The 26,076-nt window shown below is 41.6% G+C and overlaps 2 protein-coding genes and 1 long non-coding RNA gene across 3 annotated transcripts; 1 reads left to right on the plus strand and 2 right to left on the minus strand.

The window, feature by feature from the left end:
- Positions 1-346: 346 nt before the first annotated feature.
- LOC138117210 (uncharacterized) lies at positions 347-5,518 on the minus strand. The gene is made up of 3 exons (XR_011154567.1): positions 5,431-5,518; positions 1,192-1,300; positions 347-570 (listed from the first exon to the last, which is right to left on the minus strand). It is a non-coding gene; the product is annotated as an uncharacterized lncRNA (long non-coding RNA).
- A 1,387-nt stretch (positions 5,519-6,905) lies between these two features.
- Positions 6,906-17,292, plus strand: DNAJA2 (DnaJ heat shock protein family (Hsp40) member A2). The gene is made up of 9 exons (XM_069026468.1): positions 6,906-7,096; positions 9,868-9,927; positions 10,902-11,122; positions 12,227-12,307; positions 12,632-12,765; positions 13,967-14,163; positions 15,571-15,715; positions 15,890-16,017; positions 16,521-17,292. The coding sequence occupies exons 1-9, from the start codon at positions 7,019-7,021 to the stop codon at positions 16,707-16,709; spliced, it is 1,233 nt and encodes a 410-aa protein (XP_068882569.1). The 5' UTR covers positions 6,906-7,018; the 3' UTR covers positions 16,710-17,292.
- Positions 17,293-18,865: 1,573 nt separating this feature from the next.
- Positions 18,866-25,692, minus strand: LOC138116782 (borealin-2-like). The gene is made up of 10 exons (XM_069026470.1): positions 25,366-25,692; positions 24,962-25,090; positions 23,983-24,023; positions 23,577-23,637; positions 22,873-22,940; positions 22,047-22,114; positions 21,328-21,366; positions 20,124-20,256; positions 19,819-19,905; positions 18,866-19,046 (listed from the first exon to the last, which is right to left on the minus strand). Exons 1-10 carry the CDS (start codon positions 25,523-25,525, stop codon positions 18,999-19,001), a joined length of 834 nt encoding a protein of 277 aa, XP_068882571.1. The 5' UTR covers positions 25,526-25,692; the 3' UTR covers positions 18,866-18,998.
- Positions 25,693-26,076: the final 384 nt, after the last annotated feature.

Consider the following 26,076-nt stretch of genomic DNA (forward strand, 5'->3'; position numbering starts at 1 on the left):
TGGCTTAAATCTTTATACAGTCTACCCAGCACTACCTTACTACCATTCTTCAGCCATTCCCCACTCACCCTACTTTTAGAGGGCCTGGTTTACCTGTAACAGCTGCAACATCCTTCAGGAAAATTTAAATACATCTGAAGGTGAAGCAACAGGATCTTTACATTTATGTGACATGAAAATGTCCTTGTTACTCTCCTTTTATTGAGAACAAGCCTTCACACAAAGAACAGACACAACACAAAGTAGTAAATAAGAGAATGTTATTTTCAGAGAATGGTTCCACCCATTACAGAAAACAGGCCCTGAGAGGAGAGACTGTTAAAAGCATATAGTTCAAAAAGATGTTAACCTTTGCTGAATCCAAGTTTTAAGCATGAAAATACAGAACCTGTGTAAATCTGTATTTGCATACAGAGATGATGGGTTTGCAGGTGTTTTTACCAAATGCAGCCTTTATCTTAAGAATGTCTTTTGTTCTGACTTCACACAGAGTTAAGGGCCGAAGTGCACACAACCACCAGGGCTTCAGAGTAATGCACATGAAGAGATCCTTGAGTAAGTGAACTTGAACTGTTAGTAAAATTAAAAGATTACATGCTTACAGCTCAGGGACTTTCTGCACACTGGAAAAAAGAAAATTCTTATATATAGCAGTGAATGCAAGCATAACACAGGTATACTACAAGCCATGGTAACTAAAACAAACAACAGCAAGGCCACTTCTTACATCTCAGCTGTTACATGCACTATTACATCCTAATCAATTGAAACACTTTTTCCAAACACAAACCTTATTAAAAACATTTTGTCTATTATGATTACAGTAGCAGTGAGATATCTACATTAGGAAAAGAAGGAAACTGGACTTTATTCAGGAACTTATATAATAGAGACTGCAACAGGGCTGGCTGATTTATTTTCAGCATCGATTTTGATACTTTTCCCTTTTCCTCCAAAATTGTATTTCAGCAAACTTGTTTTGGTTTTGCTGGGGTTTTTTTTATACAAATTATGGGTTTGAAATGTATAAACTTCTCCAAACATTCTCAAGTCTTAAATTAGGGTCTTTAAAATGTATTTAGAAAAAATTACCTTAAACAAAAAGAAGTGGTTTTTTTAGAAAGCATTGATTCCTTACAGAAACTAATTTTCACACCACCTTTTTTCACTATTGACATCTGTATAACATACCTGTATCACACTTCTATTGCAATAAGCTCTGCATTCCATAAAATCCCTCAAAGCGCAGTTTTAGCATATCAGGAATAACAGACAAGCCAAACAATTACATAAGGTGAACCTGTCAAATAATAACAAAAATTATGTTTAGAACAAAATAATAGTGTGTTGATGCTTATCCAGAGTTAAGACATAGCACAGATACAAATGCACAGACTGTTCTCAAACATTTCTTAGTACAAAGCTTCCAGGGAAATCAATGATATGGGTTCCAATCGCCTGCAACTTAAATGGAGAAGGAAGGTCCTGGCAATGTCAACTTTTCAATATGCATGCACACACTTTTTAGCTTTTTATATACATACACACTTTTTTTCCTTACTCATATAGCTCTTACTTATAGGATAAAATAACAATCCTTTTGAGCTTTCTCCTGAGCTTAGGAAAAAAGGCTTTTCATCTTGCTAAAGACCATTATAAATTCAGCCTGATAATCTAACTTAGCACATCATAACTTCAGCTCAGACACCATATGCCAAACTCTCTTGAAACTTTCAATTTATCTTGCTCTAGCTCACAGAGGAAGGTCTGTGACCAAGAGTTTATTAGGAACAGATAAGGCTAATAAATTTAATTGGAATATTTTTCTGATCATGCCCAATCTTGAAAAAGGGCTATACATAACACCTAACACTGTTCATCACACAGAAATCTCTTTCAGTGAGGAAGAAATTAAATCCCTTTCTCCCCAAACCATGTTGCTCTGTGATCTCTGACTCTACACCCAAAAACTCCAAAACCTAAATCTAAATTCAAAACACTCTCTTTACAAGAAAAAAAGGATTTACCACCCACCCTTCAGATGGAAAAAATCTAATAAAGCCCAAGTGCCTTGATAACTTGGCATTTAAAAATGCAGAACTCCTAAATTCTTCTTGCTAACTCAGAAGGAAAATCCCCACTCCCCCTTACAGATCCCCACAGTGCAGGCTTTTTAGCTTGTTTAGCACTACCTGCCAGCGTTCACATCCTCACTGATGTCTGCTTTAATTTTGTAAGGAAAACATGCCCAGCACTCAGATAAAAGTAAGTAACTTTCTGATTGTCTCTCAGCTATGCTCAGTTGGGGTTGCAGGCAAATGACAGACCAGGGAGTCCATTTTGGCATGAAATTCAGTTAACTGAACAAAACGTGTGAAACTACTGATGTGACATTAAAAAAAATCACTAGGAATTACAAATAACACTGTGAGAGGGTGACAAAAGTTACAAATAGTGCTGTGAGAGTGGCTGGACCCCACAGGTGCTTAAGGAGGAGTTAGAGGAGAAATTGGCAGACAGCAGAGAGAATTGGAAGGGACTGCCAGGGACCTTCCAGGGACTAAAGTCATGCAAGGCCACCAGCCCCAGGGTAACCGTGTCAGTAATACCACATAAGGCTGGGATTATCTACGTAACCCAAATCTGAGAGCAGGTTTAGCGAAACTGGCACCAATGGGGAACAAGTCATTAGGGGTGGATTGTTTATTTGGGAGGAGCCTGCATTGGAAAAACAGAGGTGTAACGACAGCGAAAACCAGGGCCAGGAAATAGCAAAAGGAACAAGGTGTGCAGCTCATTCCTGGTGCTGCACAGAGGTACCTGTCAGGTAGCCCTGGGTTTTATCACCACACCTGGGCAGGACAAGAAACCAAACTTGTTGTTCTGACCATAACAAAAACCCTGGCCTGCTCCCCTGGTCAAGGGAATTCAGGGAGAGGCAGGCAGGGTGCTCTCCCTCATCAGTGAGGGAACAACTGGCTGGCAACCACTGGTTGTTGTGCCCTTTAGAGCTGCCCACTTCCTAACAGGCTTTTCAGAGTCCTAAAATTCTCTACCAATTTCATGTCCTTTCTTTGTTCTTTACTGGCTTGCTTGCTGTTGCTGAAAAGCTCTAGAAATCAGATGGTGTGCATGATACACTAACTGCCTTATCTGATGAAAGCTGATACCAAAAACATTTCAAAGCAAAGGCCATATAGGCTCTGCTTTTTTTTTTTTTTTTCAGTATAACTGCATTCTTCAGCAGTATTTAAACAGAACACATTTTTTAAATTTAAATTTGATTGCTTAGTGTTAAAGCAGGAGTTAGGGATGCCTGGTCATATTTTCATGTTGAGACCATGTTGAACACATAAATATTTTCATAAGTAAGCCTGAACATGGGTTATTTCATTTGTAGTAACATGAAAGTGATCTCTTTCCAATTTTCCAGTGATAAACATAATCAATATTAATTTGATTTCTAACACAGCATTGTAAAATGTTTCACTTTACAAAAGATATTAAATTTGTTTTATATAAAGAATGAAAAAATAGGTCTGAAACAATAACTGAATTTGAATAGTCCCTTTTACATAGGTGCCTATGTAAGGCTAAAACAATACGTCAAAGAGCTGAGAATTGTGCAGCCTATTTAGAAACAAACAAACCTTCATATAGCAACTGCTTTTTATCATTTTGTGTGATAATAATAACATTAGAACTAAATTAAAAGTTCTTATCTGAAAGAAGAATAAAACAATTTAAAAAATGAAAAAGACATACAAAGAAAACAAAGAATGTGCAAGTGATACCAAAAGAAGCGAGGGAGGACAGATTTTTGGACTCCAAGGAAAGTCTCAATTTGAACATATTTTGGAAACAATTTAAATGGTGAGATATGGCCAGCTGTGTGTCTAATGTGTTCTGTCAGTACAGCTCACAAGTCTACGGTAAAAGTAGTGTGCAGGAAGAAGAAACACCACCTCACTCTTTATCTGCATTTGAATTTAATAAAAAGCTAATCATCCCATGTTATGATTCTTTAGCTCCACTTAAAAATAAAATGTAAATTTTCATCCCAGAGGATTTTTCTTATTATTTATTATCTAGTTTGATTGTGCAAGATAAAAACCAGGCCTGTAGTAACAAGGCTGTTCTGGCAGGGAAGAAGAAAATATGCAAACACTGGTTCTAAAGTGCCTCCTTGGCTTGTGCTGCAGCTGATACCCCGAGCTCACCTCTCGCCCCCACAGTCCAACAATCCTGGCTCAGAGTCTGGCTGCCAACATGGCCTCAAGATGCCAAGTGGCTTCAGAAGCCACTCAGCTCCCAGGACAGGTACATCTGGGCTGAATCATACTTTTAGTTAACTTCCTCCCTGTAGGCATAGATAAGAATGGCACCCCACTGGTTTGTGCAAACTCACCTTCTTAGAGCTTTAGATTTTTTTTTTTTAATGCAAAGAAAACATATAAATGCTATGGTATGCTAAACATTCCTTCTATGTCAAATACTGCTTATATCAGTCCTGCTGATTCTCCTTAACAGCTAAAAATGCAAATCTGACCTGCAGGGCAAGGAAGCACTCCTCCACACACTCCTAACTTTTCTTCCTACCTGACTGCCCACTAAAAAGAAAAATCTATATGACAAAAACACACCAAAAATCTTCTCTAGAAACATATTAATCTGTAAGTAAGTACCATCCAAAATAGTCCAGCCAGGTATGCATGGCAGACAGTTCTTAAAGTAGATGAATTTAGTCTTACCAAAATAAAAGATGAAGCCAAGTAAAGTAATACACAGGTAAACCAAATCATGAAGCCTTACTGGATTTAGCTACATAAATTAAACCATTAAATTCCCATAGGCTGTACAGGCAGCCTCCAAAAACACCAAAGAAAAATACCCCTCCTTACAAGGGCTTTTCTTTCTTTCCGTGCATCTCTGAACCAGACTAATAATTACAGTCCATAGGACTGTCTTTCCAGCAGCCATTCTCTGCCCTGCCACTCTTCTTCTCCCTTCAAAACTAGTCTCCATTTTCTTTTGAAGCTCTTGACTGCTGCAACACCAGAGGCAGGTATTACCATCAGCTACCGAACCAGATCACTCCAGACCAAATAAACATAATGATGAAATTTAGGGCCCCATAAACACCTGCCCAAGAAGCAGCAGAGATGCCACCAGCAGATGGTACTTCCCAATCCAGCCACTGTGACCACAGGCTGTGTCAAGGAACTGTGACAAGATGAAGGGTACCCCTACAGACAAAGGGGAACGGAGCCTTCAGGCACTCACATCTGCTCCCCTTAGGCAAGGGACATATTCAAATTTCTATGCCACAAGCCCAACGATCTTTTCAAAGGGCCTTTTCTTGCTCCCTCTCACATGTCAGGCCAGTAATCTTTTCCCAGCAACCTCTCCTCAGGCCTCAGCCTTGCTCACCTCTTCCTCAGGGAACACCCTCTCTGAGGCACAATCTGGGCTTACCCACAGAGAAGCCAAGAAGCTGGCTTTTGGGGGTTGCCCTTATACAGACCCCACGCCATCACCCTCAGTCACACACCTACACAGCTCTTAGAGCCTTCCAGCAGCCCCTGCCTAACAACGAGGTAATGACCAGGAGACTCTAGCTGAGAAAAGGCTCAATAGCTGCTCTCCTAGCCCAGCTTTAAGAGACAAACATCTAATTAAACACAACCCAGCTTTTTATTTGCCTGCTAAGAGTGGTGCCCAGCTGGGGCCTTAGGGCTGTTGCGCTTTGTGAGTCACTCTGGGCCCCGCACAGCAACTGGTGCTTCAGATTCCAGCAGTGGAGCAAAACGCAAAACCAGAGCAGATGGGTACCAGTGCTATTTATAACTACTTAGCAATATGTCCCTAAAGAAACACTCACTGGTGCCTGAGGGCAGGCAGCAGGTTGGTGTGCAGGCGCCCTGTTCACCTCAGTGACACACTTGGGGAGGCAGGAGCTGTGGACTCGGGGGACATGTGTGCACAGACAGTGGCATTTCAGGTTTGACATTTCAGGCCAAGACCAACAGTGTGAGGTTCAACAAGACAAAGTGCCAGTCCTACCCTTTGGCCACAGTAACATCCTGCAGCATTCCAGCCTGGGGCAGAGCAGCTGGGAAGTGTCTGGTGGAAAAGGACCTGGAGGTGCTGGTCAACAAAGGCTTAACATGAGCCAGGTGTGCCTAGGTGGCCAAGAAGGTCAATGGCCCCTGGCCTGTATCAGTAATATGGTGGCCAGCAGGACCAGGGCAGTGATTGTCCCAGTGTACTGGGCACTGGTGAGAACACACCTTGAGTTCTGTGTCCAGTTCTGGACCCCTCAATTCTGGAAGGACATTGAGATGCTGAAGCGAGTCCAAAGAATGGGCAATGGAGCTGGGAAAGAATCTGGAGTATAGGTCTGATGAGGAGCAGCTGAGGGTGCTGGGGGGCTGAGGCAGGAGAAAAGGAAGCTCAGGGGTAAACTTACCACTCTCTACAGGTCCCTGAAAGGAGGGTGTAGCCAGGTGGGGCTCGGGCTCTTCTCTCAGGCAGTAAGTGACAGGATGAGAGAACAGCCTTAAGCTGCACTAGGGGACGGTCACCGTCCCTGGGGGTGTTTAACTAAAGACCGGACACTGGATAGGGCACTCAGTACCACGGTCTGGTTGACATGGAAGTGCTCGGTCATACGTTGGACTGCACGATCTCAGAGGTCTTCTCCAACCCCGCTGACTGTGTGCAGTAACAGGCGGGACAGCTGAGGACGCTGCTCACCGCCCGTGTCGCGGTCCCCACTCGACAGCCCCGCCCGTGCCCTCACAGCCCCTGCGCACAGCGCCCCCTGCCGCGCCGCGCCGGAACTGGGTCGGGGGGCCGCGGGGGCGGGGCCGCGCGCCTCGCGCGTCGCGGCGGGGTGACGCAGAGCGTGCGCAGTGACGTCGCGGCCGGTCCGTGTCCGTGTCCTGCCGCCGGTCTCGGCCCTGCCCGCGCCGCCCTCGGCCCGCCCGGCCCCACTCGGCCCCGCCACCGCCCCGCCATGGCCAACGTGGCCGACACGAAGCTCTACGACATCCTGGGCGTGCCACCCGGCGCCTCCGACAATGAACTCAAGAAGGTGCGGCGGAGGGGCGGAGGCCGGGCGCTGGGGTGGGGGGGCTGGGCCCGGCCGGGTAGGGCCCCGCGGGCGGGCGGCGAGGGGAGCGGGGCCGAGGGGGGTGCGGGGGGCAGCCCGCGGGCGGCGGGGCCGAGGCCTGCGGTGCGGGCGCGGCGCGGTGCCCGGTAGGCCGCGCCCGGGCGGTCGGGGGAGGCCGCGGGCAGGGCAAGAGCCCGGCGGGAGGAGGAGGCGGTGAGGCCCGGCCGCAGTCGCCGCGTCCCTGTCCCGGCGCGTCCCGCGTGGGCTCCGGGCGCGGGCGGGATGCGGCTCGTCCCGCCTCCGCGGCACCGCGCCGTGCGCGGCCGCAAGGGCTTTTTGGGGGGGGAGAATCCCTGCGGGTGGATCCTCACCGGTGCCATTGTCTGCCCCACGTGCAGGCCTTGGGAGGATTCGGTTTCGCTTACAGATGCGATTCCTCCCAGGCCGAAAGCGCCAAGGCGAGGTAAACAAAGAGGGGAGGTGAAAACTTGGAGGCAGGTCGTCACTATAGCAATTTCAGTATAAAGCACTTTTTTCTGTTTTCTGTTTTTTGGGTTTTTTTTTTTTTTTTTTTTTTTTTGTTTGTTTTTTGTTTTTTTTTTGTTTTTTTTGGTGTAGGCCTTAATGACCGTTTACACGTGAGGGAGGAGAATGAACCAGACGGTTCACTAGCAGTGGCTTCCGCGGGTGGGTGGTGCTGGCACCAACAACTGCGCCTTACCCGTCATGCACGCGGCAGCCTAATTTGTGCAGGGATAGGCAATTGCAGTGTTGAAATTGTGCTGGAGATGGAAGGCAGGCGGTGAGAAGATTGTGTTTTGTATACAGCACTGTCCACCATAATAATTTATTTTCTTACAGAGTTCGCTTAAATCTATCTGTGTCCTGTAACAATGAAAACCAGAGCAGTTTTCTGCTAGGATAGCCTGCACCATCCGATATTAATTACCACATATTAGATTAATTATGGAGTGTAAAGTTTCCAACTGTCTGCAACAGCAAGGAGTTAATGTATATATTATTGTCATTGAGAGGTTTCATGGTTGCTGTAAAATCTGGTATTTTAACCTATATAACAGCACAGAAAAAGTAAAAATGAACCAGTGATATCTTAGTCAAAAGGGCTGATAGAACAGGCTTTAACAGTGGCTAAATAAACTTTCACTGAAATTATATATGTTGCCAGTGTAGACCTTGATTCTGGATCTGGTTCTGATTAAATAAATAGTGGTGGCTTCCTTTAGGGCCATGGGTAGTTGTAAGAGTTGCTCTGGCCTAGAATGCTGTTATCAGCGAAGATGTGAGGACTTTCTCTTTTTAAAGATCACCATTACAAGCTCCTTTTTTCCTTATTAGATAATGTTACTTAGGTTATCAGTTTAGGGGTGTTCTGCTTTTTTTCTTAGTTGGATCCCTTAAAATATATGGGGAAAATCCATTATAGCAGAAAATATATGTAACAGAAAATCCATTAACACAGGTATGTGGAAGATTATGCTTTGTTCCTGATGGGCAATTTTTTCAGTAAGATGTATGATTTTTTTTTTTTTTTTCACTTACTGTGCTTTAGAATATTAGGCTTGTAATATCAACATTGTTTTTATTTCATTAGTTCGTTATCATGTCTTGATTGTATGCAAAAGTACAGAGTGCTTCAAGATAAAATCAGTAATGGGAAGTAACTGTATGGATGTAAAAAAAGGAAATTTACTTGTTCAAAAGTTAAATTGTGATTTCTGTAAAGCTTTGTGTGTAAAGCTCTTAACATTGTAGTTCCAAAGAGTTAGTTTAGGTGCTCAGTTATTCAGAAATAAAGTCTTTGAAAAATCCTCTCCAATAACTGATGCTTCAATTTTTTTGCAGTTGCATCACTGTAGCTTTTTTTAATAGGTGTCATTTGGAAAATAAAACACTGTGTACAATGTAATTTGTTAATATCTGACCCCTGATTGTTTCTGAGGGGTGTTGAGGTGGAGTAGAGGAAGGGTTAAGGTTTTACTGTCATTATTTCCAGTGGTAGGAAAAGTCTCTGCCGGCTGTGTTCTTTGCTTTGATCCTCTCAAGTATAAGCAGAACAGATGAAGGGCTGCTGAAGAACCAGTGATGGTCCAAAGTGTCAAAGTGCTGGTCAGAAAAAAGCATTCTGGAAAGTCCCTTCTGGGTATTTGTCTGTACTTACTCCTCCTACTGATTTACAACAATGAAGTTGAATAAAAGCAGTGCTATGTACATTTCTGCACATGTAACTCATATACTCAGCTCCAAGTGAGGTGAACTCTTCCATTAGTGATAGGTAGGAAAGAATGAAGTGATCGTTGTAAGGAATGGTTGTAGGGTTGAATGGGAAGCTGAGGCAGCCATTTTGTTGTTCCTGTACTGCTGTGATTGAGGGCAAATACAAACGGGTTCAAATTTACTGTTGTGGTGTAGGGTTTGAGTGGGTTCTAAAGAGCAAGTCATGTTAATGAAAGTTACATGGGATTCTCCCTCTAAGTTAATGAGGATAAGAAGGAAAACTAGTTCTAGCTATTGTGCACCATAGCTGCCTTTAAATACCAGCATAGTTAATTTATGCATGTAGCAATGTCAAAATTTTTTTAGGTCGTATCAATGTGTGAGTGACTTTGAAACACTATAATATTTTCACTTTGCTTTATTAGATTTTCCTTCTTCCTGGGGACACTACTTGAGTTTCTCAGGAAAAAAAACTAATTAATGGAAATTTAAACTAATTTTCTACCTCTTTCAACTAGGCATACAGAAAACTGGCCAAGGAATACCATCCTGATAAGAATCCAAATGCAGGGGACAAAGTAAGAAAGATTTACTTTTTTTTTTTTTTTTTAAATGCCTTAAGTTTGCTGTTACAGTAGCATCTAAGGAACTGAATACAGGTGTTGGGGGATTGCTGTTCAAGTTGTTCAAAAATACCAGCTGTGAGAGGGAGCCTTGTCTGGTCAACTTCTCCCCAATCTCAAAATCTGCCAGTGTGCCTGGTGACAAAATGCAGCAGTTGGCTGAGTCAAATTGGTTGGGAAGGTAATGCTGAGGAAAAAAACTGCCTCTCATTTGCTGTGATAATGTCAGCTGGCATTGGCATCTATGTAGGAATCTGAAAAAGATTGTCAGTTTTTCAAGTTTTTCCAACAGGGAAAAATGTATGTGTAGAGGTTCTTAAAACTGCTGCAGCATCAAACAAATTACATATGTAGGAAGGTTGAATTAGATTTGTTATATTAGAAGCAATTTTAAAATTGTCAATTAAGTTGACTCAGCTGATTAACAAAATTGAACTTCTGATGGCTGCTTAGAGGTGAGCAGAGATGACTGTGAAAAGATACTTATTTGCCATAGAGCCAAATACTGAAATGTATATTCATGTCAGTTACTTGTTAGTGTATTTTAAGTGCCCAACATCTTGAAGTCTTTGCTGTTAGTATGTAACTGTTGGGTATTCTGCCTTTTGGTTTCTGCAGTGCTGTGTAGTTGGTGGTTTTCTTCAGTTGGGGTTTTTTTAATTTGTATGAAATTTGTCTTATGCTAGTAAAGAACAAAGCCAACCAAGTTTTGCAGTAAAATGTCTTATTTTATGGTAAGATGTAACATAACTAAGCCAAAGTCTGACTTTAAAGTCTTGTTAAGAAAATGTTATGTTAGATTGAGGATGGAAAAGTGTTTTGTTGTGTACCTTCTTAATTGATAGGTGTTCATGCAGGGGGAGAAACTCAAAATGCTGCCTTGAAGTTCTAAATTACCATGTACTGTTTTGACTCTGTTCCTCTTCTAGTTCAAAGAAATAAGCTTTGCCTATGAAGTACTGTCAAATCCCGAGAAACGTGAGTTGTATGATAGATATGGAGAGCAGGGGCTCCGAGAAGGGAGTGGAAGCAGTGGAATGGACGATATTTTCTCCCATATCTTTGGTGGTGGATTGTTCAATTTCATGGGTGGCCAGAGTAGAAGTCGCAATGGTAGAAGAAGAGGAGAAGATATGATGCATCCACTCAAGTGAGTACCTTGATGCTGCAACTTGTACTTCGAAGCTTTCCTTCAGTACTTGACTCTGCTGGTTTCTATTTAGTAGTTCTAAACTGGGAAAGCCTTCAACAGCCAAGTATTACTCACTAGGCAGATTCTTGGGAAAGTGGAGGTGCTCTGGAAAGACTTGAATTCATATGGCAATGCCAGCTGGAACTATGGTTGAACCTCATAATTAATGGAAAAGTGTGTGTGGTGGCTTTGGTTTTGGTTTTGGTTGTTTTTTTTTGTCAAAGCCATTCTTGAATATCACACCTAACTGTGTTTTGGAGATCCCTTCTTGCAGTCATAGCTGGCTCTTTGCCTGCTGAGCAGGTCCGTTTAAGAACTACAGTTGAGCAACCTCTTTCCTGTTGTTGGCAAACCATGCTTAGTGAAATTGTTTAATTTCACATGCTTGCTTACTTTAGTAGCTAATGCTGTAAGGTATAGTATTAATAAGCTTTGATTTTGTTGTTATTTGTAAATACTGATGCCAGGCAACCTTTTTTCAATACATTGAGCTGAAATTTCTATCCACTAACAAACCATTTTAGGAGAAACACTAAAAAATTAAATGGCCTTGGGGACATGCTAACCCCTCCCCACTAAACTCCATTATGTAGAAAGTCCAATACAGTAGTAAGTATTCTATGTGTGTTCTTATGTATTTATGCCATAAATATTGTCTGGACTGTTTACAGGGGTTTGTTTCTCACCTGGCTGGTAGAACTAAAAATAATAATTAGTTATGACTGTATAGTAACACCTAAAATTCTAGATAAGCTTGTTTCCTATTGAGAAACACAAGCAATCCTGTGTGGTTTCTTCTGATTAAATTACAGCTCTTCTCTGAAACTATGTTTCAGCTTTACGAGGGTATTTATATGTATGGAATTTTTTTTTTAGTAACTCTTAGTGAAAATCAAAATGGTACTTTAAAATCTTATTTTGATAGCAGATTTAGTCTTTAGGAATATCTGGGTTTGTTGTTTTTTGTTGGTTTTTTTTTCATTTGTCCTAGGCAAGTGTTTTAATTACATGGGGAAACTAAGTTGTTACATGATAACCCAGGAGAAATGCTTTCTTTTGTAGAGTCTCTTTAGAAGACCTGTATAATGGAAAGACAACTAAACTACAACTTAGCAAGAATGTCCTTTGTAGTGCATGTAATGGGTAAGTTTGTTTGTATTTTTGAGGTCTCTGGTTGCTTTGCTGGCAGATAGTGTAATGAAGGATCTCCTGTGTCAGATCTTTATCAGTATTTGACTTACTGGAGCCTGCTTTCAGACCAGCAAATTGTTGAACTTGAATGATGCTGTTGATGGAACTGAACTATTCAAGGGCTTTGTGTGGGGGAAGGGTGGGAGAGCAGAGAACCTAACTGTAATTGGCAGTGCAGTTGGGCATGTAGGCACGTTAACCTACTGCTGGAGGGGGTTTCTGGTTGTACCTTTCTGAAGAACTTCCTTTTCATGCAACTGGTGCTTTGTGCTGCAGGCAGGGAGGGAAGGCTGGCTCCGTTCAGAAGTGCAACGCCTGCCGGGGCCGGGGTGTGCGCATCATGATCCGGCAGCTGGCGCCAGGAATGGTGCAGCAGATGCAGTCCGTGTGCTCTGACTGCAATGGAGAAGGTAGGCCAGGCTCTGCTCTGTTACTAAATGTGCTTGCTTGGATCCAGACTCCTGCTTAAATCTCAGGAGGAACTTATCCAGGACAGTTCTGCCCTTACCCAGTCAGCTGCATCTCACTCTGGTGGCAGCATGGAGAAATCATTTCACTCAGAATAGCAGCAAGATTTACAGTGTTAATGTACTGAAAAGCAGCCTAGAAGCTCAGGCACTAGGGACTGATCATCTTTTAAAACACATAGATGTGAATATTACTTATTGCTATTGCTCTTGTGTTAAAGTAAAAACCCAAGATGTTGCTGGTTTAGGAACTATTTGTCTTTGCATCTCCTGATATCCAAGGACAGTCGTAGGTTAAAAATGGGAACCTAAAGTTGAATGTTTCACTTCTTCAAATTGAGATGATATCTTTGGCTGAATTGGTTCTGTTTGGGGGGAACATGTTCAGCACTTCTTATGATTTCTTTTTAGGCCTTCTGCAGTTGGCAGAGTAGTAACATCACCTTGTGGATGATTTTACTTGTCACAACACTCAAGCTACAAAGAGCTGTATTTTGTGACTTGTCGAAACATTTCATAAATGATGTTGTCTTTAACATTTTATATGCCTAACCTACATATTTTGTAGTTTCAACTGCATCATAATGTTATGCTTTGTTTCACAGAAGGGTGGTCTAAGATGAGAAGCTTAATATTTTAAGCCAATTGCATCTGCTTGTGGCACTTAGTACTGAAATTTTACAGTCCATGTGCCCTAATACTTTGGTTACTGTGTATAGAGACAAGAGCTCACTGGAAAAATAAAGGTGAGGTAGAATAGAGCATTGAAGCCATTTTGGATTGTCATCCTTCAGTTTGCTGGAAACAGTAATTACCTTTGTAGCAGTGAATCTGATGTGACCAGCTCTCTTCCTGTTTTTGTATGCAAGACTCTCTAGTTCTGCTGGCTGCGTTTACTCAGTACTGTCTTGTGGGGATATACTGGGAGATGGGGCAGTCAGGGAATTTTATTATTATTCTTTCTACCCTCTGTCCCAGCAAGGGTAAATGAAGCCTGGATGTCCTCTTGTGAGGAATTCATAAAGCAACATCTAAATCACTACTTGAGTTGCAGAAATTCTTCAGCTTGCTTTCAAATAGTTTTTCCTAGGAGCTGGATGCAACTGTGTCAAAATTTCTGAACTCAAAATTTGTCTTTATTTAGGTGAGGTAATTAATGAAAAAGACCGCTGTAAAAAATGTGAAGGGAAGAAGGTGATCAAAGAGGTAAAAATACTTGAAGTCCATGTAGATAAAGGCATGAAACATGGGCAGAGAATTACATTCAGTGGAGAAGCAGACCAGGCTCCAGGTGTGGAACCAGGCGATATTGTCCTTCTACTCCAAGAGAAGGAAAATGAGGTAATGCTTTTGAGTTTATCTTTAAATGCCTTTTATTCCAGTTGTTAATATTTAAGTTATATAGATGGCCATTCATTTAAAGTAATTGATACAGTTGCAGCTCTGGGAGAGCTGGTGAATAGCTTTTAATAGATTTGTAGTGTGTAATGTGGCTTCCATGGTGAGCCAGAAAAACTGGGCAAGTCCTTAGCCAGAGGAAAGGCAGCTTCTGGTGCCTCCTAATGCTAATAAGAGGTAGCTTTCTCAGATAAGCTCAGAGTGACTTTGATACAGTAGTGAAGAGCCATTCAGGATGTTAACTTTAATCTGCTTTGCTCCTCACGCTAACAAAATTTTAAGTGTGGCTTTTTTCCATGTCTTGTGACATGGCAGGGAACTCCTGATAAAATCCCCAGATTGTGCTTTCTGTGTCTGCTACTGTGGTTCTGGAAATAATACAAAATGGTGATATTGCTGATTCATTTAACAAAACAAACATTATTATTGTATACTGGTTTATTTAGACTTATGTTCACTGTATTCTGGACTATATACACTGCACTTTGGAATTAAATATTGCAGTTTATCTTCTTTTAATACTCATGTGGGTCAGAGTTGAGGTGACTGCTCCATTTTTAATTCTGTTGTCAAAAAATGCCAAGTATTGCTATGATGAAATAAGAAATCGTTTGTGTGTTGCACTTAAGGAGGGGTTTTCTGTTATGACAGAGTAGCATGGGGTACAAATTTAAACTCCAGTCATATAGTAAGGCTATAATGTTAGTTATCTGCTAATTAGGTACTTTGTAAGCTTTTCAAAGCTGTGTCAAGGACTGATCTGTCAGTCTGTACTTTGTCCTAGTGAGTAAAACTAGACTTTGTGTTCTTAAAATTTCCCTTGAGGTGGGACTCATGGTTCTGCCAGTGCGTAAATTTTAAGATATACTCTGGTTAAGAATCCTGACTTATGTGGCCTAAAGATCACTTCTGACATCTGTCAACTAAGTGACCAAAGTCCTGCTCTTGGTCAAGGTAGCTGAAGCAGATATGCATGAGGACAAAAGCTGAGAAACAAAGATGGGGTTTACATACCCCACTGGAGGGGAAACAGTGTCAAGCTGTTGTCAGTTTTGTTTATAGGTTGCTTGTGTGGAAGATGTTGGGGGTGAAAGCAGTGTACAGGCCTGGTTTAATTTGACCCTTACCTCAGTGTGTGGTGTGGTTTGGCTTATTTTAGATGACACTTGGTCAGGCACAAATTTCCCAAGCATGTTAAGCCATCTGAATGAATAGAATCAAGTTCACTTTATGCAAAGGTTGTTGCTCTGACATTGAATTTTAACAATAAATGATAATGAACTCTCAGTGATGAGTCGGTGGAGTTGTGATTATAGTACTTGAAAGGATGTCTCCTATTTTGTTTTCCAGGTGTTCCAGCGGGATGTGAATGATTTGCATATGACACACAAGATTGGACTTGTTGAAGCACTGTGTGGATTTCAGTTCACATTTAAGCACCTTGATGGACGCCAGATTGTGGTTAAATATCCTCCTGGAAAAGTAATTGAACCAGGTAAGCTTGACCTGATAAGGATTTCTTTGTTTATGCTTTTGTGATTCTTCAGCACTTAATCCCACCCTTGTTGTCCTGTTAACTGAACCTAGTCTGGGGAAACAGAACTGTATGGAGAGAGAATGGTTCTGCAGTAGCACTCTCCTGCTTACTTTACTTCTCTTTGAATTCCAGGTTGTGTTCGTGTAGTCAGAGGTGAAGGAATGCCACAATATCGCAATCCTTTTGAGAAGGGGGATCTCTACATTAAATTTGATGTTCAGTTTCCTGAAAATAACTGGATTAGCCCAGAAAAGCTTTCAGTAAGTAGTTTTTCAAGCATAAATTCGGTGTCTTACGTGACAGAGTGTGCAGAGAGCCTATGTTGTACCTCATGGGCTTGCTTTCAGTGCTTAAATTTAGATGCTTAAATTTAGTTCTTTTAACCTTTTTTGTGGGCCATGCATTACTTGGAAATACCCCTTGGAATAGGAATGCATGGAGGCTGTATTTAAGAGCTGTGCAGATGGTGCATAGATGAGGGCAGGAGGAGAATATTTCTGTTGCTGTGTGATAAGTTTACAGAGTGCAACTGTATTTACTGATTGCACTTTTGGTTGAAGATACATAGAGCTGTTGGTTTTCTTGAAGTGGTGTCTTCCAGTTGATACAAATACTTTTAAATGACTCTGCAGTTCAGGGCTTTCATCAACATAGACTTCTAAGCCAAACCTGCTCTTAGAAGTGTCTTGAAGTTGTTGGAAACCTGTCACTTTATTTAGCAGTTGTAGATGGAATACTGAATGCATTTCTTTCTTTGGGGCAGGAACTTGAAGATCTTCTGCCAGCTAGACCAGAATTTCCCAATGTAATTGGTGATGCAGAAGAGGTAGATCTTCAAGAATTTGATACCACTCGTGGTTCAGGTGGTGGCCAGAGACGTGAAGCTTATAATGATAGTTCTGATGAAGAAAGCAGCCATCATGGACCTGGGGTACAGTGTGCCCACCAGTAAACATTTGTCTAAAAAGTTGCACAAGGATTTTCTTTCAAATTTTGCCTGACTTGTTTTCAACAATCCAGCTGGATTGTATAAGTAATCCAGATGAACCAATGGACATCTATTGCTGTATGTGTAACTTTTAAATTGGTCTATAGTATCTACAGAGTGTAATTTAAACTAACCACAAGCTTACATCTTCATTTTGACTGTGTAGCAGAATAAAGCACTTGAAAGGAAGACGAGACTCCTTTTCACATGGGTTTTAAGTTTGTCCTCGTATCTGTGCTTGATTTTTACCAGTTTTGTGTAGATTTTAAGTTTCATATTTTAAATTCAAATTCTACATTGTAAAGTTTGTGTACAATTTGTCCTGAGGCTTGGTATTTGGCTGCACCTGCATAAGCTGCTACAAGTAGAATCAAGAATTTCATAGCCTGTATCTATCATCTAGATGCATGGTAAATGGGCTTTGCACATAATGGGTTTAGAGCTGACTGGGAACAATGAAAGACTAAATTAGAAGTGGTTGTAAGTTTTTTCTACCATCTTGTGAACGGTTTCTGAAATTAAATAAAAGCAGTTGGTGTATAATATATTTCTTTTGCCTTGTAACTCTTACTTTTCCAGTGGCTTTAACTAGTCTGTGTATGAAGAGACTATGTAGATGATAGATATTTTATAAACACAGGGAGGCTGAAGCTGCTTTAAGACTAGGTGGAGGTTAGATAACAATTGTGTGCCACATTCTAATCTCTTCCTGAAATGAGAGATGACTAAATGGGCACAGGGAAGGCTGCAGCCATGTCCCCTTTGTGTGAAGAAAACACAAGGATATCTGAATTCAGTCTAAAGATAACCCCTTAAATGGGGAATGATTAAATTCTGAAGTAATGATGTCTTTCTCTTAGCCATTGAATCCTATTCAAAGCCTGATTCAGCCTCACTTCCTAGAGAAATGTTTCCAGTTAAAAAAAAAAAAAATTGTTTAACCTGGAAACGTAATAAATGTAGATGGTTTTGTTACTTTTCTAGTAGTTTGCACTTTGGTTTAAGTATGAAGATACTAAGTTCTCCAGCTTTAGTTCTGTTACTTTAATTGGCAAAAATGTTAGAACAAAGCAAAAATGTGACCTGAATTAAGGAACTGTTGTGCATGAACAGTGTTGGGTTGGTAAGCTGCCTCTATAGCAAGGTTTTTCTCCTGTTTAAGTGAGAAAGTTGAAGCTCTACTTTTCTTTACAAATCTGAAGTGTGACTTGTTTAGTTATTTCTCTGATAGTTGTTGACACTTTATTAATGAGGTTGGAGGGACAAACTCCAAGGGTTTCAATGTGCTTGGGTAGGCATTGGCATTTGAGTGTTGCTGAACATCCTTGTTATAGACTCTAAAAATGAAGCAAAAATAAATACTGTTTGATCTGTATTTCAGTATTGGCTTATGATGTGGCATTCTCTAGTGGGTCTTTTATTTTCATTTATTAAAACCTGGGATTGCATTTTGTGAAGCCATGGTTTACACAGTGATCCTTTTTTCTGACTGATCTCTCCAAGGAGACAGTCTTAACCTGTAATGCTTAAACAATTACACCACCTATCTTCTGCTTTTAAGTCCTTGCAAAATGCAGAAATACTCTAAACCTGTAATCCCCATTCACATTGTTTTTTTTTTTTTCAAGGGGAAGAGAGGAAGGGATTCATGGTAACTTTTCAGATAGCTGAAGTGAAGGGGTGGAGGAAGAGCTGATCACTGTAGGGCAGTTCTGCTTCAGTCCTGAGCTGGCTTTAATTTAGGCTCCTGCCAGCAGCACCTGATAACAAATTCTAAGAGTCTGTTGTTTTTACCTGTCATCTTGCACATTACTGTCATGACATTACTGTCATGTCAGTACAAGACTGGAAATAAATTTTATTCCTGTCTTAGATTCATATATGGTACCACATAACTAAAATTAAAGTGTCTTAATGCTGTTGAAAAATTTAGTACCTTGTACTTCAGTTTATTTGTGAGTTGAATATCAGAGTTAAAATTATTTTCTGTATACAGCCTCTTACTGTTCATTTTACTGTGAACTTAGTTAAAATCTAAACTAAGCCTGTTACAAAGAAAAAGTAGCATTTTCTTCTGCTTTGGTATCCTTCATAATAAGAACTTAATAAGACACATCACATGATATAAAAGCTTATAAAAACATTTACTGGGCAGTATAGCACTTTATTAAGAAATAATACACATAATCTAAACACTTTGGAGGCAGCAGGCAAGAGCTGTCACGAATGTTCTGTAGTCACAAGACAGTTCTGTTAACTTGGTTTAGGTGTTGCCTTTCCGCACAGTACAGTCAGCTCACTCTGAGGGGGGAAAAACTCATTTTAGCTCAAGCTACTCCCAAGAGAACTTGGAAGAAGAAAGAAAGGTCACTACTGTTAAAGCAAGCAGTGAGCACTCCCTACTTTCTGCCTACAGAGGCAGGGCCATGACAAAAAACACAGAACAGCTCCCAGACCTTTAGCTTGACTCAGCTGCAGTGGTCTCAATACCTGCACAACTGTAAACTGGTTAATAACTCTCACGTCTGGATAGATTTCCATTACTTCAAATAATAGCCCAGGTACCCTAATCTTTGGGAGAGTTGGGCAATATGTGTTACAAAGTTCTGTTCCACTTCATTTTGCTTCAAAACCATTAAGGTAGTTCCTGTTCTGCAGCAGAGACTTAACAGGTGAATAGTTCTTGCTCAGCAAGGGACACAGAATAATGGATTATAAGAAGAATCAAAACATAGCTGTAGCTTTGTCAGCCTTTGTGAATGAGAGATAAGAGAATGGCAGTTTGCTCACGTGGTAGGAGAGACACCAGAGCACTGCAGGCAGAAGAGTTTAATGTTCCTTTGGTCCCCCAGGCTATCACCAAACTGCACATGCTTGTTTCAGTGTAGTTACTTCTAGATGTGATCCATGTGGAGCAATTTTCCCCTCCCTCTTCCTCCCTCCAACTGATGCCAACCAGTTTAGGCTTAAACTCCAAAGGGTTTAAATTTGCATTCATGACAGTATCTCACATGATAGCCTGGGACCAGGTGTCTGAATACACAGATCTGTAAGCCTCCTAGTTCAAACTTACCACTAAGTTATGAATGTGCTGTACTGTGTCCTGATTCAGGAGTTGCACATCGATATTACGGAGGTCTCCACCAGCTGTACAGAGTGTCTGTATGTGAAGAGAAATAATTGTAAGATTAAATGATTCTTCTTGCATGCTCAGCTTCTCTGAAAATCATGTACTTCCCTGTACTCTGCAAAATTTTGGCAACCATTTTTCCTTTTGTTTAGCAGCATCTTCTTTAGGAACAAGAAAAGCTATCACTATCAGATTATTTGCATTGATCAACTACTGTAAGTTGAAAATGTTAAAAAAAAAAAAGATACCTGTCCATCGGCCAGGGGAATGTTTACAAATGGAACAGTTTTATGTTGGGGTACTGATTTACTTCTTTTTAACATGCCTTGAACTCTTCCACTGGCAGGTAAAGTTCTTGAGACAGTCTGTTGTAATCCAGCACTAGAATATAATGAAAATGTTACTCTGAGGTTAACTTCCTATGCTCTGCTGGCAATTTTCAAGCATGAAGCAAATGTAAGTAGTAGGAAATACACCTAGGAGAGAGGCAGTCCGGTTTAAATTTTTCCAGTTCTGCCAGGAGACTACAGCAATCTAACCAGGAGCAGTACTTACAGGGACCGCTGGGTAATGCTTTATGACCCTGCCACTGCAGTGACCGTGTAAGCCTGTGACACAAGATGACATTTTGGCCAACAAGAATATCCACTCTCCAATATCAGCAGTGAATGTTTACAGTTTTGGAAAGAGGAAATTTCATGCCTCAGGGCTTAAGATAAGACATGTGCTGTATCTGTCTACTACAGAGGGAGATACCAATAAATATCAAAGCTGCTACCTCTCAGAGGCACAGGGCATGCCTTATGCCATGCAGAATTCCTAAGTTTTCATTATACAGTTGTTCTTATTCTACTTAAAAAATATAAGATTTGGGTGTGTTCTGCATGGAAACAAGCCTCTGACATTTATAGCAGGTCAAGGTGAAACAACCACTTACTGGTAATCAGGACCCATTTAAATTGTTCATCCCCTCACTTCAGCTTGTCCCAAAACCAAACTCTGTAGTGTATGAAGAATGATACTAACTGAAAATAATGACTATTCAAGATGCAGAGAACTTGATTATCAGAGTATTTGGTTGGGGGGTTTGTGGGGATTGGTTTATTTTTCTTATAACTTTAGATAGGCGACATTTTAATCAAGGTTGGGTTCTGAGAACAAGTTTGAGATGTAAGCCTGTAAACAGGGAGTGAGAATAGAATTTATACTCTATAAATACATTTTTTTTAAACTTAGGACATCAAATCTTGTACCTCCATGAGAATGTAAGTTAACACCCACACCCAAAGCAGAAGGTGTAACTGGTTCCCATCCCCACTGTCACATTTAGTGGCAGACCATGAAGATCTGTTACATTTAGAGTGATGATTAATATTTAGATTGATAATAATATAGATATATAATGTCTTGGTATTGAACAAATTTATTAAGAACAAGTTGAAAACCCCTTACCTTGTAGCTCCCTTTGGAGTGGCTTTGAGATTTGTGGCACTGCAATGAAAAGAAAGAGACTTGACATCCTTCTGCAAGCCACAATAGCAGAAGAGTAAACAGACAATAAAAGTAGTTACTGGGTTTGTGTTTTGCTGGAGGTTTTATTTTGTTGGTTTATTATTTTTATTTATTTCCTCCTCAACTACTTCTAATGTAGAGTTTTAGCTAGGATGAAGGTAGACAGTCAGTGGATTAGATAATTCTGAAGTGCCCTATGACAGGGATCTAGTGTGAAAAACACATGTGAAAAAGCCCTCCTGAGGTAAACATGACAGTGGGACCTAGAACCATACAAGAACAAAATCATAATTTCTGTTACTAGGCAAGGGAGGTCTGCAATACCCGAGTTAGTGTTTATTACAGAACAATTCAGTAGTACTCGAAAAGCAAAGATGCTTTCCTTACAGGCTCTCTTCCAGCAGTATTATTTGGGAATCTGTACTGATCCCCTAAGTTCAGAACTGTGCACCATTCAGTCCCACACATGCCTTCATCAGCTACAGGTGCTTTTTTGTTCAGGTTCACATCACCACAGTGCATCTCAGTTAGGTTATGGAAGAATCCTTATCAGATATATTCCCATTGGGCTCAGATCTCAACTACTTTGTATGGAAATAATTGTGTTCAGCACTCACAAATTCAGGTGAGTTAAATGAGCTACCAAAGATCAGTCTTACCTAGAAAGAGAGTTCAGTTTGCCACTTAAACCAGAGGCCAATGAAACCAGTGACCTGGTTTTGGAAATCTGAAAATTTATAAGACTGCAGTTTAAAAAGGTGGCATTTGAAAGCAAGATGACAGATATTTGCAGGAAACAATACTGTAAAAATTCCCTGTTGAAAAAGGGTAGTTAAGCCCCATAGTGCTGTTTTTACATATATATAAAATGTCAAATACGCATTCTAAAAAAAGTTTCATAATGCCAAAACATATTCCTACTGAATTTCTGTACAACCAGCCACCTGTCTAATATACACCCTTCCAACTTTTAAGCCCTTTTACAGTAAAAGTCTGTAACTGCACAAAATCTTTTTTGTATTTGTTGTCATCTTGCTACCTCAGTGTCTGGCTGAGGAGCTACACTGCACAGACAGACTGAGATGGTAAAACTAAAACACTTAATTTGGTTTAGAGACAACAATGGACAACCCAGTTCTAGAAAAGCATGGATTAAAATGTGAGGTTGATTTAAAAAAAAAAAGTTTCAATAAAAAATGGTTCTGCAAACCATCATGACTTACTGGCAAGTCAAGAGAGAATGACCATGCCAGTACTTGCATGCCTGTTTGAATTAGTCACTAGAAGTGCAGATATCATATTTCATTATGAAAATAATTTACTGTTTATCCTTGCTTAGCTTCAAATACATTAAATTTAAAACAACTGACTTTTTCAACAGACAGCAGAGCACTGGCCTGCCTGGTCATGGATCCAGCAGCATTCATGGCAGATTAGAACTGATTAAGCCCTTATGTTTTTTGAATAAAAACAGAATAAACTTACTTTTTTAGTTATTTTCTTTGCAGAACTATGCTTGGAATCTTCATATTCAACAATTGTGGTTACCTTAACTAGAAATGTATTAGCAAGACAAGGAAAATAAAAGATCTCATGAAGAGCACAACACACCACTTTGGCCTTGTGTTTGAAGCTTATTTCCCCCGACACTTATGGACCCCTTCTGCTATCCAAAGTCATTCACCTGGGACACGTCAAAGCAAACTGTGTGTGTTCATTACAGACACTGGGACACACAGAACAGTTCAAAGACCCCAGATAATCCCTCAGCCCCCAGACAAAACAGAATTACCACCCAGTGGTAGTCTCCTCCTTATTGCATATTTTGGGATATGAAGAAAAATTGTATTTTTCTTACAAAGCTCAATGGGCAGAATGTCAAGGGGAACCTAAGAAAAGAGGGGTGACTCTCCTAGCTGTCCTGCTATACTGTAAAGCTTTAAATCTGTCTTTTCTCACCATTTTCCCTAATAAATACAAAGGACAGAAACTTATCTCATGCTTTGAAGTACCTCGACAGTAGCATAGTTCATGATCCTCCACACTGAATGCTGGGGGGGGTCTGTTATGCACTTTTCCTTCTTGTATTCTTCAGGCTTAACATTCATTTTACAAATGCTCAGTTCAAACCAATTTAAACAAAAAGAAAATGTAAGAACCACAGGCTATATATTAATGAATTGCCTTGCCTTTTTTGCTGTTGGTCCTCACCAGTTTGGGATTTGGCATAGCTTCTAGAGAGCAGTCAGTCTAAAAAAAAAATTATCCAACATGGGAAGGTCATCAGATTTTTCCCAGTAAATGCATACTTTGTTACAAAAGGCAGTGAACTAAAAGGGCATGAAAGCAACTGACAGGAAGTGGGATTGGCTAAACACCAGTTTATTTTTTTGGAAACATCTGAATTTCTGCCAGCAGATGACCCTAAAACTACAGGTAATGTTCATAACTGCACCATGGCTGGCTGTCTAGTCTTTTCATACCAATCTTCCATTTAAACACACAGCCAAATGAAATCGTGTCTGAAGTACTTACAGCAGGGAGAGAAGAATTCTGTTCTGTAAACTGTGATAAAATTTGAAAACACACACTTACCACTGCAGCAGCAAGAGCTACTTCCTCCCGCCCTTGCAAATCTGTAACTCAAGAAATTATAATTTATTTAGATACTATTACTTGCACAATTTTTATCTTCAGATTCTTATCTTATGGGCTCAGAAGCTGAACAAGTAATTCAGGATTACAGTGGTTAAATAGGTAACCTTAGGTCAGCATATGTGTTGCATTTGAACAAGATTCCATTCTTTTAGGACAGTCACTCCTACAAAACAACAATGAAAACCTAAGGCCATTTCATTTAATCATTGAAAGAATCCTGAGTGTGGCCACAAAGGGTATCCCCTGAATTTGAAGAACCACCACACACACATACTGCACTGCAGCTAATGCTCTTAGGCAGAAGTTTCTCAAGAAGGACACCAAAATACATACTCAGGCGTACAGTAAACTCAAGTTCTTCAAAAGTTTCAGGTTTGATCTCTGTGTGGCCCCTACAATTTCGAGCTGCAAGGTAGATTCCAAAAACATCAGTTCTCACCAGAATATACATCTGATGCTGAGTGTACACATCTTAAACCTCTGCATCAGTGGGAGTTAAAATTAAACTTGTTTGCTCATCATTACAGGTAAATGTCTAGATGAGAAAGGCTCAGGAGAGTTCAAATTGACGAAGGCAAAATAATCCCTGTGGCTAAAGATCAACAGATTCAGATTAACAAAGATGCCTGTTTTTACACACAAAACACACTAGGTTCGTAATTATTCCTTGTCTCTTCCGACTTTAAATAAGATTACTTAAGTGCACACATAACTACACTCCAGACTAGTCACCTAATTCTATACCCTGTTACACAGATCAGTCTACTTGAACAAGGGTGCTCAGCGAGCATCTGCAGGGTAACAGAACTGCTGATCTGTTTAGAATACTGAGTGGACAAAGCAAACCTTTTCATGAAAGCCACCGAGTTCCCAGGTTTTCTCCCGAAGCTCCACGCACAGGGCCACGAACACTCACCGAGCACCTCTTTCCTTTTCATCTTCCTCACAGCAGCCGGCATCGTCAGCAGCTCCACCGCAAACGCCTTCTCCGCTGTCTGCAAAAGCGAATCGAGCTCTTTCTTCATCTCCTGGATGTGCTCCTTGGCTTTAAAAGAAAACAGGCTTTTATTGCAATGCGTGTTACATGTTTCCAAGTATAAGCACTTCAAGACCGCGCTATAAAAGAAAGTTAAAACAGCGTTTTATCCGGAGAAATCCGAGCCGGGAGTCGGAGCACCTGGAGCCTCCATCAGCCGCCAACCCCTCCGCGGACGGGGCCGCGGGGCAGGCGGCCCTGCCCGAGGGCGCGACCCCGGCCCGAGGCTCTCCCGGCCCGGAGCCGCCGTTCCCTCCACCCACCCCGGGCAGCCCCGGCCCTACCCTGCTGATCGAAGTCGCTGAGGAAGAGCGCGATGCGCTGGTCCTTCTTCTTCTGGGACAGGGCGGTGCGCTGGTCCCTGTCCCGGGGCAGCGCCCCGCGGTCCGGCTCCACGCCCGAGTCGCTGCTGCGCCGCCGGCACGGGGCCTTCCCCGGGGCCATGGCCAACACCCGGCCAGAGCCGAGGCGGAACCGAGCCCGGAGCGGGGCCGGCCGGCCACACCCCCGGGGCGGGCAGGGGGCGGCCCGGGAGCCGCCGGCGCCGGGGACAAGCGAACTCCGGCGACCCCGGGCTCTGTCAGAAGGGAGGGAAGGGCGTGAGGGGAGGTGGGGGTGGCCTGTCGATGCCCCGTCTCGGAGCTGCCTCAGGCGTGGCTAGAGAGGCACACGGTCGGCACTTGTAGTGACAGGACAAGAAGAAGTGGGTACAAGCTGAAAGGGGGAAAACTGAGGTTAGATAATAGAAAATTTTCACTGTGAGGGTGGACAGACACTGGTACCCAGGGAGGTTTTGGATGCCACAACCCTAGCAGTGCTCAAGGCCAGGCTGGATAAGGCCTTGAGCAACCTGACCTTGTGGGAGCTGTCCCTGCCCATGGCGGGGGGGGGGGGGGGTTGGGACAAGCTGATCTTCAAGGTCGTTCCAACCCCTCGACATTCTATGATTCTACGATTTTATAATCCTTATGCTCAGACAGGAGCTGGGCAGGCTC

This window comes from Aphelocoma coerulescens, chromosome 11 (assembly GCF_041296385.1).
Source record: "Aphelocoma coerulescens isolate FSJ_1873_10779 chromosome 11, UR_Acoe_1.0, whole genome shotgun sequence".
Taxonomy (NCBI): Eukaryota; Metazoa; Chordata; class Aves; order Passeriformes; family Corvidae; genus Aphelocoma; species Aphelocoma coerulescens.

What these genes read in the sequence shown, in the direction of transcription:
- DNAJA2 (XM_069026468.1), top strand. Translation starts at nt 7,019, where the DNA reads ATGGCCAACGTGGCCGACACGAAGCTCTACGACATCCTGGGCGTGCCA. An exon ending in ATCCAAATGCAGGGGACAAA is followed by an intron (nt 9,928 to 10,901) that starts GTAAGAAAGATT and finishes TTCCTCTTCTAG; the next exon opens with TTCAAAGAAATAAGCTTTGC. An exon ending in CTCTGACTGCAATGGAGAAG is followed by an intron (nt 12,766 to 13,966) that starts GTAGGCCAGGCT and finishes GTCTTTATTTAG; the next exon opens with GTGAGGTAATTAATGAAAAA.
- LOC138116782 (XM_069026470.1), bottom strand. Translation starts at nt 25,525, where the DNA reads ATGGCCCCGGGGAAGGCCCCGTGCCGGCGGCGCAGCAGCGACTCGGGC. An exon ending in ACTCCAAAGGGAGCTACAAG is followed by an intron (nt 20,257 to 21,327) that starts GTAAGGGGTTTT and finishes ATTATATTCTAG; the next exon opens with TGCTGGATTACAACAGACTG. An exon ending in TTCCCCTGGCCGATGGACAG is followed by an intron (nt 19,906 to 20,123) that starts GTATCTTTTTTT and finishes CTTCACATACAG; the next exon opens with ACACTCTGTACAGCTGGTGG.